We start from the raw sequence: 21,158 nt of genomic DNA, 5'->3' as shown, positions 1-21,158 counted from the left end.
TACAATTACGGATACAGCTGAAAACTTGCTCAGACTACGCTGATCTTCCCTGATGCGGTGAGAAAGTTTGGGGGGTTGGGGTTTGGGGGTGAGGTTATAATAGTGTTGATACTGAATTACAAGAGATCACCAATGAGATAAATCACTCAGTTTGTCATTTAAGCCAGCATGTGTTACAACTCAGTGGTGTGAAGCACATCTAAGGGCAAGGTACATGTATTGTAATGAAGTTGGAAAGTGATGGTGCCATTACAAATGCTATTGTTTTGTTAGGATACTAGTCTATTATGTAAGCTATTAGTTTGATGTGTACAATGTATGTATCGGGCCACTGTGAACTTCAGCTTTATCCAGACATGCAGGCATGATTTATTGATGCAATGAGAGATAGCACCTGTTCTCGCTGACATCATGTGGACACTGTTCTGCCTTTCTCGAAATGTGCGCTGGATACGAGAGACAGACCATGTTCCTTGTTTCTCATACATGAGGTATCCCATGGCCTGCTAGTATGATATCTAAATTAAAAGTTGATTTACAGAGTTTAATACCAAACATGATGGAAGGAAATGTCTAGGTTTCTTTTCATCCCTTTTTTGAAATACTAACTAATGCTATATTATTTATCTTTTATTTTAAAGTAGACTGTTCTGTTTAGCAGATGCTTTCATTTTGTGTCCTCTTCAGTTGTTGAGCCACCTTGGGGCAGGCAGGTTTCTCCTATTTAAAGCCTGATTGTTGTTGTGTGTTGCCAGGTGCTCTGTGTGTAAGTCTGACAGGGACAGGGACAGTGTCAGCAGTGATGTGGTGGAGGACTATGACCCACTGGCTGTTTCCAGCACTAGCAGCACCTTCATGGGTAAACCAACCAATCACTCACTGACGATATCACATGATGCTTTCTTACGACATTGTATTCCTCAGCAGTCAACGAAAAGTTTTCTTTTTCCATTATTGCGTGGGATGATTTTTTTTTAATGACATACCTTACATAATAGCACTGTGTAAAGATTTCTGGATGTAACCCTGTGGTAAAATAGTCTGTGTAAGTTTTAGTGCTGCTGTCATGGGAAGCTACTGTTTCTGTAATGGTGTTTTTTTTCCCCCAAATTACATATAAAGGAATGCATAAAAGAATATTGATATGCCCAGTAATAAATGGTGTTAAGAAATTCACTCAAGTTTGAATGACAAACACTAGACAATTGTTTTCAGACTTGACAGAGGAGAGTCCATGGAGGCAGTGTAAAGGGGACTACTTTAATGTGGGTGTGTTTGCTCTGCCGGGCAGGGTTAACTTCGCCCCCCAGGGCCTCAGTAAGTTCACACACCTTTCGGACGGATGTATGGATCTCGTTCTCATCAAAAACACGGAGAGGAAGGAATTTGTCCGGTTCCTGAAGCGTCATGCCACCTCCAAAAATCAGGTAGGTTTTAACTGTGCTGTGGGTTAAAACAACCATAGTGCCTGAAGCATAAAACCACTGGACTTTGGCAAGTAGCGGTCATCCCTTGGATGTACAAATGTGTGTCATTACCAGGAAAGTCGTGTGATTTGTAATGAACTTCATGAAAAAACTCGTACTATAGATTAAACAGCCGTATGAGAACTGTTTGTTTTCACCAAGGCCCTGAGAAAAAGGGAGGAGTGGAATTTCAAATTGTTTTGTCGTTATGTCTCAGTTGTGCAAAGATTTGTTCTGATATATGATTCTAAGATTTGTTCCAAAACATCATAAATTCCTTGCAGAATGTTGGGCAGTTTGTCTTTTCATGTTAAATGGCAGATTAAAGGACATGCAAGCCAGTCTTCATCAGTACATGTATACTTACCTTCAGCAGTTAGCTTGATTAATTGACGAATTGATCACCAATCAACATATCAGATGTGGTTGATCTTCAGTTTGTACTTTTTAGAAATCACGGATGCAGAATTAAGTAGCTGTAAAGTATAGCTGACACCCAAAAAATCTATTCAGATTTTATTTTGCTTTCTGCTTTTATTTTTGACCAGTGTTTTTTACATGTTTCATACCTGCTATCTATAATAATATTTTTACAAGTTGTATAAGTGAACATGTAGATAGCTTTACAGAGTTGTCTAACCATGTGTAAAATTATCTCCCTTGATCTGTCTCAATGTTAAATCAGTGTTGGCCTCAGACCCTGATTAACTTTCCATTAACGACAAAGTTAACGTTTAGCACTGTAGCTCAGTCCCAAATATTCCCTTTCCAATAAGCTTTGGTGTACTCTTGACCCAGCCTGTGAGAAAGAAGCCATTAAAAATCTTGACATAGGCTGACCGTCAAATTCTGGACCTTTCTATGCTGAAGCCGGGAGGGGTGCCTAGCAGCGCCAAGGGGACGTCATTCGCAGCCTCATCACTACCTGTTTCCTTGTGTCCTCTCACCCAGAATTTCAAACTTTCATCATTAAAACTCACACTTGCCCAAAGCTTAGACAATTTCCATTATTGTGATACCAAGCTTGCACCTGTACACCAAAAATGGCAGGCTGGCAGGAAAAACAAAGACTTCACACTTTGAAATACATGAATTACATTCGTCCCTCCTGAAAAACAGAAGTGCTAGTCGAATCCTGATTCCTGCCATACTGTGGAATAGCCATTTTTGTATCTCAGAATTTTCTGTAAATGGTAAGATATTGAATTGATTGTATGAACTTTTTCTGGAATGCTGACTAGGTCACTAGTTCTGTGAAGAGTAGTTGTTTGAATCAGATATCGTTTTTGTATAAATGCTGGATAGTTTATAATTGTAGGTCGGATTTGCCAAGTGTGCTACTTGTTAAGAATTGGTTGACTCACTGAAAACACATGGAGTTTTGCCACAAGCACTTTGAGTTGTTCATTAAGATAACATCCTGATGAGAGAGAGGCGCATATTCACTCTGATGCTCTTGTGGAAGTATGACATACACAGTATGAATTTTGATCATGTAGGGGCATCTGTCTCTGAGAGAGTTGGAACGTCAGCATGGTGCATTGACCAAGAAGCCTCACGCCAATGTGGTTGCTGTGAGTTCAAGTCCAGATTATGCTTGCTTCCTCTCAAGCCATACTTGGCAAGGCCTGTCAGCAACCTGCGGATGGTTGTGGGTTTCTCTCAGGCTCTGCTGCACGTATGTTTCCTCCCACCATAATGCTGGTCTCCGTGGTATAAGTGAAAGATTCTTGAGTTCGGCATAAAACACCAATATCTTAAATAAATTAAAGCTGTTAAGCTCCTTACATGGCCGGGCATCAAGGCCTGATTGAATATCAAATAAGAACACACTATGAAAGTAATGCACTAAACTTATTTGCCATGACCGGAAAAATTAGGCTTTGGAAAACATCTGTTTACCAACAGATGCTAACATGTTTTCTTCAAAAAAAAGTCCTCAGTCCAAAGCCATGGTGATATGGCAATATGTTTTAGTGGTTGAATTTGTCCTAGTAAGAGTAACAAGATTTGGGCCCATCATGACTCAAGGTACATGCCTGGATAGACATTTTTCGTATATTTTGCTTTGGACTTATATGCCTGATAGCATAGGGGTATGGGGGAATGCTGTCAGGATTGTTGAGAATTACCCATGATACATTGCGAACAGGGCTTTAGGTGCAAACATTGAAAATTGTCCATTGGTAGCTGTTGAGAGGAAAGAGAGTTGTTCATTTTCTGGTTTGAGTGATAGCCTCTGACTTATGGGGTAGGTTACCTGCAGCACATGTATAGTAATACACAGTTACCTCCAAAGCCTATGTTAAATGCACAGGCTTACATTTCTATTGCTGAAGTAGGGTGGTGTCATTTAAATATTTCTAGGGGGAAAACTATAGATCATAGCTCAGATCCATTGGCGTGCATGTGTTGAACTACAATTTGGTGCAAGTCTCAGATTTGTAGCTTTTGTAGTTCTCAGGCCATTGAAATTACCTGATTTTAAAAGTTTTTTTGACCATATCTCAAAAAGTTACAAAGATAGGCGAAACCCGAAAGCAGATTCGGAATCAGTGTTGCCAAGTATACCAGAATACATGAAAGTATTGTCAACCTTAAACTCCTTTTATGACATCTTAAGTTCGACCAATGGTGAGCTTCCAAAGTTTTCAATGCATGTCCAGGTTTTTTCAGACTTGTTCTGACTGGGGTCACTCTACAATTATATCAAATTTCGAAAGAATCCTTTCGATTGGCTCTTAAGAAGAAGATTTTTAAAGGTTTTGATCAAATCCAAGATACCCGCCATGTCATGTGACCAAAGTAAGCCAAAAAAAGCCTTTGGTGAAATCACCGAATTTCATCAACGTCCAATAAAAACTTTACTTTATGATAAATAATGATCATACTATTACATGTAGGTGTGCTGCAAAAACTGTGCTGTTACAAAAACTGTGCGGTTGCAAAAACTGTGCTGTTGTAAAAACTGTGCTGTTGTAAAACTGTGCTGTTGCAACATATGGGCTGCTGTCCAGATAATGTATTTGATGTTTTAACGGTTTGTAACTTTCAGTTTGACTTACCATTTGTGGAGACGCATCGAGTGAAGGAGATTCGATTCCGTCCACGTCTGCCTATCACATGGAACTACAAAGACTACAACTTCAGCGAAATTGACTATGAAATGGGGAAAGTTGAGAAGCGCTTGAACCAGCGGACCAAGTCTTTGAACATGATTCCCGTGGGTGTGGACTCAGATGATGACTCAGATGAGGATTCTGACGATGACAGCTTGAGCCACGTAAAAACGAAGAGCCAGATTATGTCAGCAGGTGGTGACCAGGAGGCAGAAATAAGTGACACAGAATCTAGTCAGGGCCATGATAGCAATCAGCGCAAGGTGAGGAACAAAACGCAGCATGCAGACCCCAAAAAAGGCAACACTGGTTTTTTTTATGTGTTATGCAGGCATGTCAATGCTAAAAATCCAAAAATGAAAAACAAAACATAAATTCACCTCTTTATTATTTTTGGTCTTCAGGGTTTTATCACTTTCCTGTTTTTCAAGGCTTTCTGATCATATTATACATGTATGTCTTCAGCAGTAAAAAACCTTTTATACCCTATGATTAAAAACAAAGATTTGCTCTGCCCATCATGTCTGTGAAACAGTCCGTAGGTGTGACCTTTAGTAACAACCTAGTACCCGTGTGTGCTCTCAAGTTAGTTTGGAAAGTTGAAAGGGAAAATGGCCATTGGTCAGTAGAATGTGCCCTGTACTATTTGTACTACATGGATGCTGTATTTCAGCAAGAGGTATTATTTGTTTCCATGTTTGCATTCTGTTATTTTAGAGTAGTGCAGAAAGCAGTCCAGTACTAGTGTCCATGCAACGACTGTTAATGCCAATCCTCACCGCTATCGCATGACCTTCACTGAGAAGGAGATTATTCGCAGGCGACAGAAACAAGCCAAAAAAGATGAAAAGAGAAAAGCTAAAGAAGAGAGTAAAATGAGATCACGGTGGAATTTTGACAATGAAATATTCAACAACAGTTTGGAAATTGACATAAGGTTTGTAACTTACTGTTTTTGACCTAAATATTGGTAGGTGAGAAAGCACTTTTTCAAGCACATAAAAGCATTTAATTGCTACTTTTGATGCCAATTTTCTGATCTGAAATGGATCAATCTTCATAAAAAAACCTGAAGTGGCTACATACTCAAATCAGATGAATCAGTCCGAATTAAACTAAATGTGTCACTTGAAGAATGCTAGTATTTACTATATTTGTGTGTAAATAAGATATATAACATGTACTCTATGTGAAGCACACAGATGGCCTCAGAAATGCAACTGATAGCCTTTACCAATAAAACCACTCTACAGCATGTTTTTGTTGCCTTTTTTTAGAGAGAACGGAGGTCCTGTTAGCTTCATTTTTAATGAAGTATTTATCTGTGTTTATCAACATTATGGTCTGTTACAGTTCTGTGTGTTAATGAAGTGTTAATTTCAGAGCCTGTAACAGATCTGTGTTTATAATGAAGTGTTAATTTCAGATCCTGTTACAGATCTGTGTTTGGGTGTGATAGGAAGTGTTACTCTGTGTTACACAGAATACCATGGCCTGTTACAGATCTGTGTCTAAGATGAAGTGTTAATTTCAGAGCCTGTAACAGATCGGTGTTTGGGTATGACAGGAATTGTTACTCTGTGTTACACAGATCACCATGGCCTGTTACTGATCTGTGTCTATAATGAAGTGTTAATTTCAGAGCCTGTAACAGATCTGTGGTTTGGTGTGACAGGAAGTGTTACTCTGTGTTACACAGAACACCATAGCCTGTTACATATTGGTGTCTAAGATGACGTGTTCATTTCAGAGCCTGTAACAGATCGGTTGGGTGTGACAGGAATTGTTACTCTGTGTTACACAGATCACCACGGCCTGTTACTGATCTGTGTCTATAATGAAACGTTTCTCCTTGTCACAGAGCACCCCTCCTGAAAATGTCCTATAGGTATCCTATAGAATATATCTGATAGAACTTCTACAGAAAATTCTTAGAGGAAAGGCTCTAAAAAAAACTCCAGTTCTATAGGATTGCTTTTCTGCAGGAAAATCCTAGATGAAAACTCTTACAAAGCACCTGTAGTAAAAACTCCTGAAGAGCACAGTTCTCTTTGCATAGTTACACAGGGCAGTGGTTGAATTGCAAATTGTTACATTATGAAACCAGCCTCGTAACTGTGCCAGGTGAAATATTATTGCTTCACACATTCTGGAGGAATGTGAACCAGGTCAGACTGGTCTGCATGAAATACAGTACTGCAAAGGAGACCAGCAATCAGCTGTGCGAACAGGATGACCTATCTAGTAAGGGATGGGGAACCATTTCATTTAGGGTTTTATTAAGCTTATGTATTGTACATCAACATTCAAGGCAATAATCATAAAGGTGTACACTTGTGCATCAGCTTGCGGTATGTGTTGTACATAATCTTAATTCACCTGTAAAACAGTTCCAATGAAATTGCAAAATAAAATAAAAAATAACAGACAAGCACATTAATAGAAGATAAAAATTTAATGATTTGAAGGGCTATTTGTACATGTATAATAACAACATGTCTGAGTATTTTATTTGGGTGACTAAAATCTGGCACTTGACTGCAAAGAAAAGCACTTACGTCTGGTATTACATATGTGTCTTTCTCTTTTCCAACTAGTTTGTGATACGTTCAGTTTGGCAGTAGTGGCCTTCCTTATTCCTTTTTCCTCACTGTCAGGATGCAATCTTTTGACAAATTCTGAAAGAGAATGAAAAAAAAAACTGTAAGAAACATATCCATATAAACCACTACCAATCCAGTACAATGATGAAAAAAAACTAATTCGTGTTTTCCACACAGAAGACATGCACAATTTTGATAATCAGAGGATGCTATGATATAGGGATGTTCCGCTTAGAAGCCAGTCTTATAATTAAGCTGAAATAAGAACATAGTCCATAAGCTGCAGAATAAAACTGTAATTCAGCTGTAAAACTGTTAGTTTTCGTCAAGATATTTTTATGCATGACTGCAGACACCTTGTTTTCATCAAGCATAGGTTGTAGCTCTAAATCCTTGAAGAAATTTGACTTACGCCCAGTCAAACTGCAATTTACCAGCTTCTCCATGCTGAAGATTGCCTCACAAATGATGTTAGTGGCCTTTTTCATGTCGGCCTTGCCAACAAACTGCAAGGTTGATGCACGAACAAAGACCCCATGTTCCAGGTCAACATGAAAAACGCGCTGGAGGACAAACTAGAAAAAGTATTATTCATGTAAGGTATTAACAAACAGCACAGCACAATGCATGAATTTAATTGAGTCAGTCAGACTGGAATTCCCTACTGATAACAAAAAGGCCTTCAGTTAAGACACACACTGTTTTTTAGTACATGCGTGCATATATATGAAATCAAGAAAAACTGTCAGTATTTAATTGATCACAAAAATGGAAAGAAACACTCTAATTTAGCTCTCAGCGAGATAAATATTATTTACTTTGTGTCTTTATTTTATTTATTTGATTGGTGATTTATGTTGTACTCAAGAATATTTCACTTATACAACGGTGGCCAGCATTATGGTAGGAGGAAACAGGGTAGAGCCCGGGGGTAACCCATGACCATCTGCAGGTTGCTGAAAGACCTTTCACAAATGGCCAGAGAGAAAGCCAGCATGAGCTGAATTTGAACAGGTGGACCTTTTAGAGATCTTTGTGTATGATTGATTGTTTCTCTTTGTGACATGGCACACCAAGACCCGTTAGAGATCTTTGTGTATAATTGAGTGTTTCTCTTTGTTACATGGGACACCAAGGCCTTTTACACATCTTTGTGCATAATTGAGTGTTTCTCTTTGTTACATGGCACACCAAGACCTGTTAGAAATCGTTGTGTATAATTAAGTGTTTCTCTTTGTTACAGGGTACACCAGGGCCTGTTATAAACCTTTGCGTATAATTAAGTGTTTCTCTTTGTTACAGGGCATCGTGAAGTGACATGTTCACCTTAGCCGATACAGGGCATGTGTCATTGTTACAGGCCTGTTACAGATCTTAGCATATATTTAAGTGTTTTTCATTGTTACAGGCCTGTTACAGATCTTAGCATATATTTAAGTGTTTTTCATTGTTACATGGTACACCAGGGCCTGTTATAAACCTTTGTGTATAATTAAGTGTTTCTCTTTGTTACAGGGTACACTATGATCTGTTATAAACCTTTGTGTATAATTAAGTCTTTCTCTTTGTTACAGGACATTGTGAAATGACATGTTCTCCTTAGCCCATACAGGGCATGTGTCATTGTTACAGGCCTGTTACAGATCTTATCATGTATTTAAGTATTTTTCATTGTTACAGGGTACACCAGGGCCTGTTACAGATATGTGGGCAGGGCATATCGCCAGACACAGAGCCGGAGGAGACTAAGATGTCCTGTCTGCCAGCCATAGTTCTGTGAGGTTGTTCTATTGTGACAGTCTTTGTAGGGTGACACAGTAGACCAGGGCATATCCCCAAACACAGAGCCTGAGGAGACAAACATGTCCTGTCTGGTTGTTTTCTCCTGAGGCATTTTGTCTGGGGTGACAGAGTAGACAGGGCATATCCCCATACACAGAGCCTGAGGAGACAAACATGTCCTGTCTAATAGTTCTCTCCTGACGCATTTTGTCTGGGGTGACAGAGTAGACAGGGCATATCCCCATACACAGTACCTAAGGGGACTTCCTGTCAGCCAGCCATTGTTCTGTGAAGTTGTTCATTCTGTCACAGTCTGTCTGGGGTTACAGGACGTAAATGCACATGATGGGCACAAGGCAATATGTGCATGTTTGTGTATTAACATAGACATAACATTATATATACATGTACACTACCTCATCATCACAAGTTTTTCTTCACTGAAACATTTGCAAATACATGCACACGTAGATGCATACCACAACGACAGAGTGGTTTGATATGTCTGCAAACAAGCGGTACTGAATCCTGTGTCATTGTGACACCAGCTGTTACCATTCAGAAGTAGAGAAGCACAGTAAAAGATAATGTCTGATTCATCTTCAAAGTTCATGACATTGTCAGTGATTTGTATGTTATGTTATATAGTGCTAGGATACTGCAGATTAATACGGATTGAGATGTTATAAGGTAGGTGTTGTAAACCAGGGGGTTGTGCATAGAATTGGTATTAAGGCCCACCCATAACCCTCACCCATAACCCCACGCCCACAATCCCAACTCCAACCCCACCCTCAATCGACACCGACCCATACCCCCACCATTTTCTTTTCAATGAGAAACCATTTTCAGTCAAATTAGTCTCCTGGTCCCTCAGCTATTTTGATAATACATGTATCTGTATCTGTCACGACCACCCCCTTACCCCAGACTGCTTCGGTGGCCTAATGGTTAGAGTGTGCGCTTCGAAGGGATCAAAGCCTGGGCGGATTGTACAAAACACTTCAAAAATGGTACATTGTACCTGCTTCGACCTCGCTTGGTCCTCATCAATGAGAGGTTAGAGCAAGGAAACAGGACTGGTTGGCCCGGTGTCAGTATAATGTGACTAGGTGGGGTGTCATGTCTGCTGTTTTCTGCCGGCTGCTGCTGTATTTGTACCAGTAACGAGTAAAAAAACTCTACCAGCCACTGCTGTATTTTTACTGGTAACCAGTAAAAAACCTGCCTGGCACTGCTGTATTTGCACTGTTAACCAGGAAAAACACCTGCCTGGCACTGCTGTATTTGTACTGGTAACCAGTAACAAAATCTGCCTAGCATTGCTGTATTTGTACTGTAGCTGGTAACAAAACCTGTCAGGCATTGCTGTATTAGTACTGGTAGTCAGTAACAAAACCTCCTTGTTACTGCTGTGTTTGCACTGATAACCTCTGACAAAACTTACCTGGCACTGCTCTACTGGTGCTGGTCACCAGGAACAAAACCCGCCTAGCACTGCTGTATTTGTACTGGTAACCAGTAACAAAACATGTCTGGCACTGCTGTATCTGTACTGATAACCAGTAATGCAACCTGCCTGGCACTGCTGTATTTGCACTGGTAACCAGGAAAAACACCTGCCTGGCACTGCTGAATTTGTACTGGTAACCAGTAACAAACTTGCCTGTCACTGCTGTATTTGTACTGGTAACCAGTAACAAAACCTGCCTAACATTGCTGTATCTGTACTGATAACCAGTATTGGAACCTGCCTGGCACTGCTGTATTTGCACTGGTAACCAGTAACAAAACCTGCTAGGCACTGCTGAATTTATACTGGTAACCAGTAACAACCTTGCCTGACACTGCTGTATTAGTACTGGTAACCAGTAGCCTGTCTGCTGTTCCCCACTGCTGGTATAAAATACATGTGACCACTGCTGAGTCAGGTTGCCCCAGGAGTTTATGTAAGTTTTACATTGGGGTTCAAATCAGACAAACTTATAATGCACCTTGCACAGGCTGCATATCATGCATTCTATATTTGTTTACACATTTGATTTTGATTTGTTGTTTTTCATATACATATATGTATATATTGTGAAGTGGTGTATTGTGCATGAAACAGATTTCACTTAAGTAAGCTTACTGTGAGGTGTTCAAGAGAAAGGCATGCAGGCATGGCTTGGAGGAAACTGTAGCACCTGTTCAGGTAGCTGTAGCACCTGTTCAGGTAACTGATAAATATCTTGAGTTCAAGCCACAGCTGAATCAGCATGATTGTAACTGTGAAGATATAATCTTGTTCGTTAGTATAAACTTGTCGTTTCGGCAAGATGTATTTACTCACTAAACCATTGGTACCCCTTTGAACATTGTCCTCATTATGTTGTGCTTTTTTTGTGTGTGTTTTTTTTTAACCAGAATATGCAACAGTTTGTGAGCTGTTGAACTTTGCAGCATGTATAAAATTGTACATGGAATTCTTATCACAGAGTTTATTCAATCTTTCTTGTGTTATTTATACAAATTCATAAATAATTTGTTTACGGTATTTTGATATGTTTTTCTTGTACAGTACGTTTTACATGTAATTGGATGTTTTCAGTGTTACAGAAATGTACATTTACATATAGTAACCTTGATGGTTTTAAGTACATATACCAGTGCTTTCCCTTTATTGTATAATAGTAACAGTTACTATGCGTAGTTTTGAGTGTTTTGTTTGATTTCAGGTGTATAATGGAGTTTTATTTTCATTGAGTAATCATGAACAATATTGTACATTCTACATGTAATTTTTGCACGTAGCATTGTCTCAGATATAAAAATTCTTTCACGTGTAAAAATTCTTTCACGTGTAAAAGTTTATTCAGGTGTTAATATTTTTAGTGGTTTGTACCTCCAATGTTTTTTTTTGTTTTTCAATCATGGTGTTTGTTGCCTTCAATGGTTGCATTTATTTTTCGAGTATAGATTTTATTTGTGAACAAACGATTCTCTTTGTGATATATATGGTTACACTAAATGTAACTTTGGAAGGGTGGAGCTGGGAAATCGGACATTAAACATTTAATACTTGTATATCAGAACAGCTTCTCAATGTAGCTTTGGAAGAGTGGAGCTGGGAAATCGGACATTGAACATTTAATACCTGTATACCAGAACAGCTTCTAAATGTAGCTTTGGAAGAGTGGAGCTGGGAAATCGGACATTGAACATTTAATACCTGTATACCAGAACAGTTTCTAAATGTAGCTTTGAACATTGAACATTTAATGCTTGTATAAGAGAACAGATGTGAAGTCAGAAATGTGAAAGTTGGAAAGAACAGTCTTAAGTGCGAATAGTTTATTTCTCTTATTCATGCCAAACATGTTATTACTACATTTGTGTCCAAAGGTGAGGGTCACAAACCCAGGCCTGCAAACGGTTTACAGAGTCGATGAATGAGATGGTCTTTAAAGATCAAATTCGCTTACGATTATTATGCCGCAACACCGTATCACCAGGCCATGAGCACCAATCACACAGCAATAAGGGCAAATGACATCACACGATTGGCCAGCCTGGGCTGGGCACATCGGTGTTTCCGCATAATCGTAAGCGCCTCAGCTTAGGTTCTTACTATTTTTGAAGGTTCAAATTGTTTCTTGCTGTTTTCTGGCCCGCTTTGCTCGAGGCGTACCGAATGCTGGGCTTTAAACCCATTAAATTTCCGTCCAAAGTTATTTATGCCATATTTGTCATGTTAAAGAAAATTATTGTGTTGTTACATGGCTCCACATTGTGTTGTTGCATGGCTCCACATTGTGTTGTTACATGGCTCCACATTTTGTTGTCACATGGCTCCACATTGTGTTGTTTCATGGCTCCACATTGTGTTTGGAAGTCATGTGACCGACATTTTCCAGTATAGTTTTCCACACACATTTTATTGTCGACCTGCTGATGTGCCGTTTTTAAATTTCATCATTTACAAATCATCAATATTAAAACCACTTCATATCATTGTATGCGTTGTATTTGATTTTGTCTGGTTGAATGCTTTGGCTATTGTAAGCAATCATGCCAATTTGCCAACAACCTGCGGATTGTCGTGGGTTTCCCTCGGACACTGCCTGGTTTCTTCCCAGCATAATGCCAGCCGGTGTCTTATAAGTGAAATATTCTTGTGTACGGCGTAAAACACCAATTAAATAAATCAACCATGTGAAGGGTGACTGGGTGGTTAAAAATGTTTGTCTTTCCGTCGATGAGACACACAGGTTTGGGTTCAGACTTATCTTTCGATGTAAGAGTATTGTGGATTCCTCCGCTTTCACTGTCCGTGTTTTCTTGGGAATGGTCACGGATCGATCCTGTGACAGTTTGTCTGAGTAGGTTCATGAAACGCCAATTGTTTTTCACTAATGTGGTATCGAAAGTTTGCTAGTAAATTGCCAGAAGTCGTTAGTTCACACCGGGCACTGTGGTTTTCTCCACCCGTAATACGGGCTGCCATTGCGTAAGTATGATGTTTAGTTAAATACAGTTAAATTAAGTATGGATTAGTTAAATACAACGTTAAAGTCGATAAATGCACTTAAAGATGGGCGCTTAACGCAGTTTCAATATATGGTGTATATGTTACTAGTCCTCCTTGATGAAACCTTTGTGACTTGAACATGTGTCTATATAACGTAGGCCAATCTTCTTGTGGCAAGGCGATGCAACGTCCCTCTCCTACTGAAGTATAATATCGAAGACACCAGACCAGGACACCCCAACCAGTCATATTATACTGACATTGGGTCAACCAGTCCTGTTTCCTTGCTCTAGACTCGAGAGCGCAAAGCGAAGCAGGAACAAGTACTATTTTCAATCCAGCTGTTTAAGTTGACTCCATTGACTCCATGCTTTGAACACTCAATTGAGCCTGCGTTATACAGGCTTATACAACTTCTTCGTCATTATACCACCAGATACACGATGGCATAATTATCACGTCACGCATTTAGGTGTCCATAAGGTTAAAGCCACCTTATACATCATCATAATCTGACTAACATAAAATCCATTTCCCGGCGTTGGGCAGGCGTTTTTTCGCTTCTCACTGGGGCGTTGGTGACAATAAATTAACCGGTCACGGCGCTCGTGTATGTTGGTATACGGAGATCTTTGCAGACATTTGTTGAAGACCACTTGTCTCTCACCAATGTGGTGTGTATACCTATTCGCCACGTGAGGGAATTTTTTGTCAGTAAATTGCCAAAAGTCTGTTTTTTCCGCCGGGTGGTCTGGTTTGCTCCACTCAAAATACATATTGTTATCCAAAAAATGAAAAACTCTTGAGTATGGTGCAAATAAATATCTTGCAAATTTGTCTGACAAATCTCATCAGTTACAACATTTTGCTTCCAATCTTTCAAAAATGCTGGATTTTATTCAAATTAGCTGCAAAGGTTTTAAATCGCTATAATAGGTTTCTGCTTTAATTATTTGATTGCAAATTAACGTAAGAAATTTTCAATGTACGATGGCGGTCGGGCCCTCGGTGGCCGTGATGCTAGAGTGCCAGCACTGCACAATGAACCCTGGAGCCTCTGACCAATGCGGTCGCTGGGAGTTCAAGTCCAGCTCATGCTGGCTTCCTCGCTGGCCATACGTGGGAAGGTCTACCATCATCTTGGGGATGGTCATGGGTTTCCGCCGTACTCAGCGTGGTTGTCTCTCGCTATAATGCTGGTCGTAGTACAGGTGAAATATTCTTGAGTACGGCGTGAAACACCAGTCAAGTAAATAAATAAATACATAAATAAATAACTTAAGGATGTCGGTTAGATTTATTGGATTCCATGGGGATACTGGAGTGTCCAGGATAAAACAACGGCTTCAGGCAAGTTGGTGACTTTCGCTGGAACACGTAAGCAGAAGATACGTGGTACGCCTATTTAACAAAGCCACACGAGAGCTGTCAAGCGCTTATTGTCACCAAGGTCCGCATGCACAGACAGAGAGGGTGGCGAAATGTCAAAATTCTTCGTCCACGGCCAGGACCGAACCTTCATTTTGTGTGTCCTTGCTATCGAACACTATAACCATTCGCCCATGTTGTAGGAGATCAGAATTACATGTATCAATCATCAAAGATGTGACAGGTAATCACTCGATGTAGGGAATTTCGTAGTTCCCGTTGGATTAAGTACTCTGTACTGACTAAATATACACATTGTGAGAGAGTGTAGGCACTGAATTTTACATTTGCACGTACATATCTTCGCAACATCTTCGAATACCGTTGACGCCTCTTTGTTTTAGGTAACCACCATTTGTCCCGACTGATAACTTGTTAAACAGCTTGTAATGTCAATTCTGTAATTATTTCTATCTGATGAAGGTGCCGAAAAACAATCACTGTGAATTTGAAGATATATTTTTGCTTTCTTCTGTTTTTTTTTTTTTTTTTTGTTTTTTTTTTCTCTCTGATTGCGTCACCTAGCCACATTCCATTCAGGCTAATTTTCTGAATTTATCACATGTCTCTTGTTAAATTACTGTCTGCCACAAAAGTCCGCACTACAATTTCGCCAGTCTCGCCTTTATTCCTGAGCAGTTTGCCGGCCTCGAAGATCATCGCCTACATGGTTGGTTGAAGGTCTACACCTGTGTTAGTTAGGTGTCATACAAAGCAATTGTATACAAGCCGTCAAAATAAGTGATTTTGAGAAATTAACTTATGACTTATTTAGCTACAACTTAATGTTCATAAACTTTATTTCACATTTGGCTCATACAATTTCATCTCCGTTTGAAGGCTTTACGCCTTATTAGTGTGTGTGTGTGTGGGGGGGGGGGGGGGGGGTATATTTCCACTTACTCATCAGGAATGTATTACACTAACTAGATATACAAACTCACTGTAGCGCTCATCTAACTCAAGTAGGCCCCACACAGCTGCCACATTTATTCTACTTTGTAACATTTCTCAAATGCATCGATCAGTTCTCATTTGCCACGTTGACTTGACTTTGATAAGTGACCTTTGTGATTCTTTCCACAAGACACGCTCCTTTTTTTTCTGTACCCATCAAGCCTGTATCAACACTCCCATCATAGACATTCATTTATCTAACGTCTCATTAAACACCTTTACACCTAGCTGCACTCTACGGTGAAATTTAGATGATCTAATTGCAGCGTTGTTTTCCGTAACGGTAGGATCAATCTACCTGATTGGACGTAGAGTGTCACAAGGGCCCTACATGTAGAATATAGAAAACTAATTAAACAGGACCAGATTAATGTACTGGGCGGGCTTGGATCCCAATATTGCAAAAAATAATGAAAAACTTTGATCTACACTCAGAAAATAATTCTGTCAATTTAAACAGAAAGTCTGAGTGATGCTAGAATGAATTCTGTTTTTATAACCAAATAATCTGTCATATTCAACAGAACATTCTATTAGTCTAATAATTTTTGTGTTGAAATAACAGAATATATTCAACAGAATAATGCGATGTACTAGCAGAATACTTTGTAACATTACTCAGACAACAGACTTGCTGACTTTTTTGGGGGGTGGTGGAGGGGGCGAGGGAGTAGCAGTTTGATCTAAACACGAAGACTTTAAAGTTAAAAGATAGACATACGGGTCTAGCCGTCACGGTCGTAATGTCATATCTAAAAACCGCATTTAGTACCGTTTTCACAAAAGACACGTTGTGCTGCGTACGCGTTTCTACCATGGTGACGTCAACAGGCGTGCCTTCTTGGAGCACTTATACAAGCAGCTCTGAACTTCTACCAGTCAGTCAGTAAACGCACTATTCCGAATTATGTCAACATACCTGACGTACAGTTATGTAGCGTTGACTTTTATGTCTCTACATGCACTGTGTATTGGCATGTATTAATGACTCATGTGTACAAGTCTATGTGCATGTACCTAAGTGTGCGAACATCATATTTTGCTGACATGACATTTTGTGTACGTAGGGCGCTCGCGTGTCTAACAGTAAATCCTCCTGCTGTGGAGTACCGCTATACATCCACTTCTATCAAAGTTTGTCTCTGATTTAACCACAGGCTTGTGCGTAGAAATAGATACACCGGACACAGGGATTGATATATTCAGCTTATAGCATGTATAATTCGACGTATTTGGTGTACTAGATAAGGATATTAATATACAACGAGATAATTTATTTTGGATGTATCGAACCTTTAAAGCCAAACCTAAATTTTACAAGTTCCTTGAAGAAACAATGAATTTAGTTAAGTAAAATGAATAGATAGTGTGTAGATACTATATCTAAATCTTTCAAAAGGCCTATAGTACCTGAATGTGCGTGGACTTACATACTTATGCCTTCCATTCAGTGTCTGATTGTAATTATCCTGATAATGATTTAGGTGTAGTCCATGGACTAGCCTATTGGCTATGTTTCAGACATACTGTTATCTGAGTTCTATTCCATGTCGAATCAGTATGTCAGGGACTTGTCAGATTTGTTAGGTTTTTTTTTTAATCTTAACTGATGAGGCTGCAAGAAGATGCCAATGTAATTAGTAAAGCTGCTTAACCGTGTCAGTCTAGGTGGGTAACGATTTTGAACTGAACACTGTATCTTTGTTTCTTTTTCGTTATAACTGTATTTTCTGTGAACTTTGCGAACCTGGCTAAGGGATTAGAGCGTCCGCAACTGGCAAGCGGTTGGCCAGGAATTAAGCCGTAATCAGTTCATTCCTGGGACTTTAAATTCCGTTACCCTGGTTTGGAGCCTGGTATAAAGGGATATTGGTTGACTGAGCTGATGCATTTACATTTATTTGAACAGTTAGATTAAAACTGCAAATAAGTTAAATTGAAATGAAACCGGATTTCACTGGGTACATCTAACCATGTATATGCCAGCTATCACACTGTCGTTGCTGATTTGGTTGTACTCAGCAAGCGTACGGCACAGCGTTTCGAAGATGTTGCAGCACAAAACGTACGTTAAAGTTGAGACAGGTCTGCCATTGTCATCATATGACTCAAACAATATTGAAAACGACATTAAACACGCAGGTAAACAAGAGATGAACCTCTACATTTCCAAGGTTTTAGGTCGTGAGTTTCCACCAGGCTCTGCCCTCATTCCTCACACAATAACACTGGCCGTCGTCGTATGAGTGAAATGTTCTTGAGTAAGCCTACGGCGTGAAAGACCAATCCCATAAATACAGAAATAATACCAAAAATCGTTACCATATGAATGCCAAAATAATACTCGTTTATTACTGATAGTCGTATTGTTTTAGTAATCATTTATTATCGATAATCGTTTATTATTCATAATAGTTTATTATTGATAAATAAATAATTATAATTTTAATAATTATTGATAACTAATTAGACATCAACGTAAAAATGTATGCCATACTTCTGGACGCCATCGCAGTCCGGCGTAAAACAACTGTCAAAAACTAAAGAAAACAAACTGATCATGAACACTAATAGATGAAATGGCGTCCATTGAGGAATTATTCAACAAGCCCTTCGGGGTTTTATTCCCGTCCGTTTATTTTTACGCCATACCGTAATGAGATACATTGTGAAATACTTATGTTAAATGTTGATTTTTTTGGGGAACTAAATTAAAACCCCCTATATGTCGTAAGCTGTTGAATAAATATATACAAATTCATCTATGTATGCACATATAAATGAGAAATAAGAAACTTTTCTTTGTGTACCTTTTCCCCATTGGCTAGGGTCGGTTGCCAATAATAGACGTCGTGGGTTGCTGCGGTTCGAGTAGGATGTCGGGTCTTACGCGTGAAGTGTTGCGGTTCCATTAAGGCTCTTCCCGGTTTCTTCCCTTCACCTGACCGCTGCACATTGCATACCAGCTCGATGTCAATCATAAAGAAATTGACCAATCAAACTTTATATTCGTCAAATGCCAATAATAATAGAGATTTTTATAGATATTTCCTTCCATTATTATTTTAATAAAAGGTAATTTGTCTTTAAGTTGTCCTTGAAGAAACAGTAATATCAGACTGTTTCTAGCGATTGACGTGCGAATAATGGAGATATCTACGGTACACACAGGATTGTATGTGGCTATAAATCAAACCACCTTATACATCACCCTGGACAAGCCACACCTCATTACATGCATTACCGTGACGTCAGAATAACACAGCGGGCATCAAAATTCACTAATTCGTGAATTTCCAACCCACCTATGCCAAAATAACATTTCAAATAAAGAACCAGGAAGTCAGATCTAGGGTGGTGGGGGATGGGATGGAGAATGTAGGCTGGAAGACGAAATAAATCATTCCTATGAAGGAATTGTATTTTTATAATTTATTAGATTCGTTAAAATCTCCCCGTTATCGATCCATTGCAGTCATGGTGAACATGCATGATTCAGTTATCCTCTATGTATGATAAAAATAATGGATTCGTGAGTTCGAATCCAGTCCAGGTTATAGCATACCGTCCGTGGTAATGCGTAAGTTGTATTGTGCAATTGTTCCCAGATATTCTCAACCTGGCATGCTCGTAGGTACATGTATTTACACGCAAGTCAACTAATTTATATATGTATTGATTTTTTTGATTGGTGTTTTATGCCGTACGCAAAAATATTTCACTTATATGACGGCGGCAAGTATTATGGTGGGAGGAAACCGGGCAGAGCCTGGAAAAAACCCACGACCATCCGGAGGCTTCTGACAGACCTTCCCACGTAAGGCCGTAGAATATCTTTTACCAGTGCAATGCCAGAGAAATCAAATACACGCCTTTACATTTGAACTACATTGCAGTTAACAGGTTTATAGTAGCTGCCAGAATAGTTTAGACCCTGGAGCATTTCGAATACGCCTGGAGATATAGTGCTCAGATACCGTCTTGAACAGGATGGTGCGCAGCTTGATGTCATATATCTGGTGTTCTGTCAACAGCATTTGAGAGATACAGAAAGATAAATACGGAAACAGTGTCAGCTGTTTCTCTCGTTTAAATTCTCCACATTTGCTAAATGTTCAAATGATACCAGTTAAATGCTATATAAAGTTCGCTTTTGGAAGACGGTGGCTTGAATGATATTCATAAGAATTAAAAGCAATGTAAATAAAAATGTTATACCGATTTATTGTCATATATGATCGATGAAAACATGCGCCTAAAAAATAATCTGTTACTTTTAACAAAAAACCTTTGTGTTTAAGTGATGCTAGAATGTATTCTGTTATTACAGCAGATTATTCAGTTAAAAGTAACACGCATATTGTATTAATTTGACGTAAAAATTATATTAGACTAACAGGATGTGAGGTTGAATAAGACAGAATATTGTATAAAAAATGACAGAATATATATACAGATTTTCTGTTAAAATTAACATCACTCTATCATTAACACTTTATTTCCGTGTCATTCTGTAAAAAGGAACAAAATCCCCCTATCATTTATCATTAAGATATTAACTGCGATAATGTTATTTATAACCATGCTCTAGTTTTCAGAAAAACATCGATGAATTCGGTAAATAAATTCCCCTGCTGTCTACCACCTGAACGTTTTCCGCACGACGCATGCACATCTGATTTTATACGTAAATAACTGTGCATGCGTATTTCTCTTTAAAACCTCCAACGACCGCAAATGAACAGTTTCCTTTTAACTCATCTATAAATAAGTATGACACAGAGTAACGGGCGAATGTCCCTAAACAGACAGACAAAGACCGGTTGTGTGGTTTGCTTATACAAAGCAAGACAGTGACATTGACACACGTGGAAATATACACCAACATATATATGTAAAATAATGTTATGCACCTGTATACATTGTGACTGATAGATATTCAATTATCCCCCTAAGACGTGAAGGAAATGAAAACGTTCTTAGTGCTCTATGTTGTTCTTTCTCCTCAGATGATCAGACGCCACTCAACAGAGCATAAGCTTGACCTATAACCTGTAGTCAAGTTGCCCATGTGACGTTATATAGATAGAGTACACGTGCCACTGGACACTGGACAACTGACCACTACTTTCCTTAAGGCCTTAGGCAGCACAGTGGTTTAAAACTGTATTTTGCAGCCATGAATCACAACTCGCAGGACAATGGGGGCATACCATATAGGTCAAAAGAACTTCAATGTGTCAACTCAAACTTCATTGTAGATATGTAATCTGCCTATTTTCGACCCTTCATT

General features: G+C 39.1%; 1 protein-coding gene across 1 annotated transcript in view; it reads left to right on the top strand.

Moving 5' to 3' along the window:
• LOC135477777 (uncharacterized) overlaps positions 1-10,504 on the top strand; it is a 31,878-nt gene extending 21,374 nt beyond the window's left edge. The window contains exons 9-13 of the mRNA XM_064757980.1: positions 756-859; positions 1,216-1,427; positions 4,522-4,848; positions 5,308-5,522; positions 8,869-10,504. Of these exons, the coding sequence (XP_064614050.1) occupies positions 756-859; positions 1,216-1,427; positions 4,522-4,848; positions 5,308-5,522; positions 8,869-8,968 (958 nt within the window). The 3' untranslated portion in view covers positions 8,969-10,504. The remainder of the gene's footprint in view (positions 1-755; positions 860-1,215; positions 1,428-4,521; positions 4,849-5,307; positions 5,523-8,868) is intronic.
• Positions 10,505-21,158: the final 10,654 nt, after the last annotated feature.

Source organism: Liolophura sinensis, chromosome 11 (assembly GCF_032854445.1).
Source record: "Liolophura sinensis isolate JHLJ2023 chromosome 11, CUHK_Ljap_v2, whole genome shotgun sequence".
Classification (NCBI taxonomy): Eukaryota; Metazoa; Mollusca; class Polyplacophora; order Chitonida; family Chitonidae; genus Liolophura; species Liolophura sinensis.
This window is presented reverse-complemented; position numbering and strand designations above follow the sequence as displayed.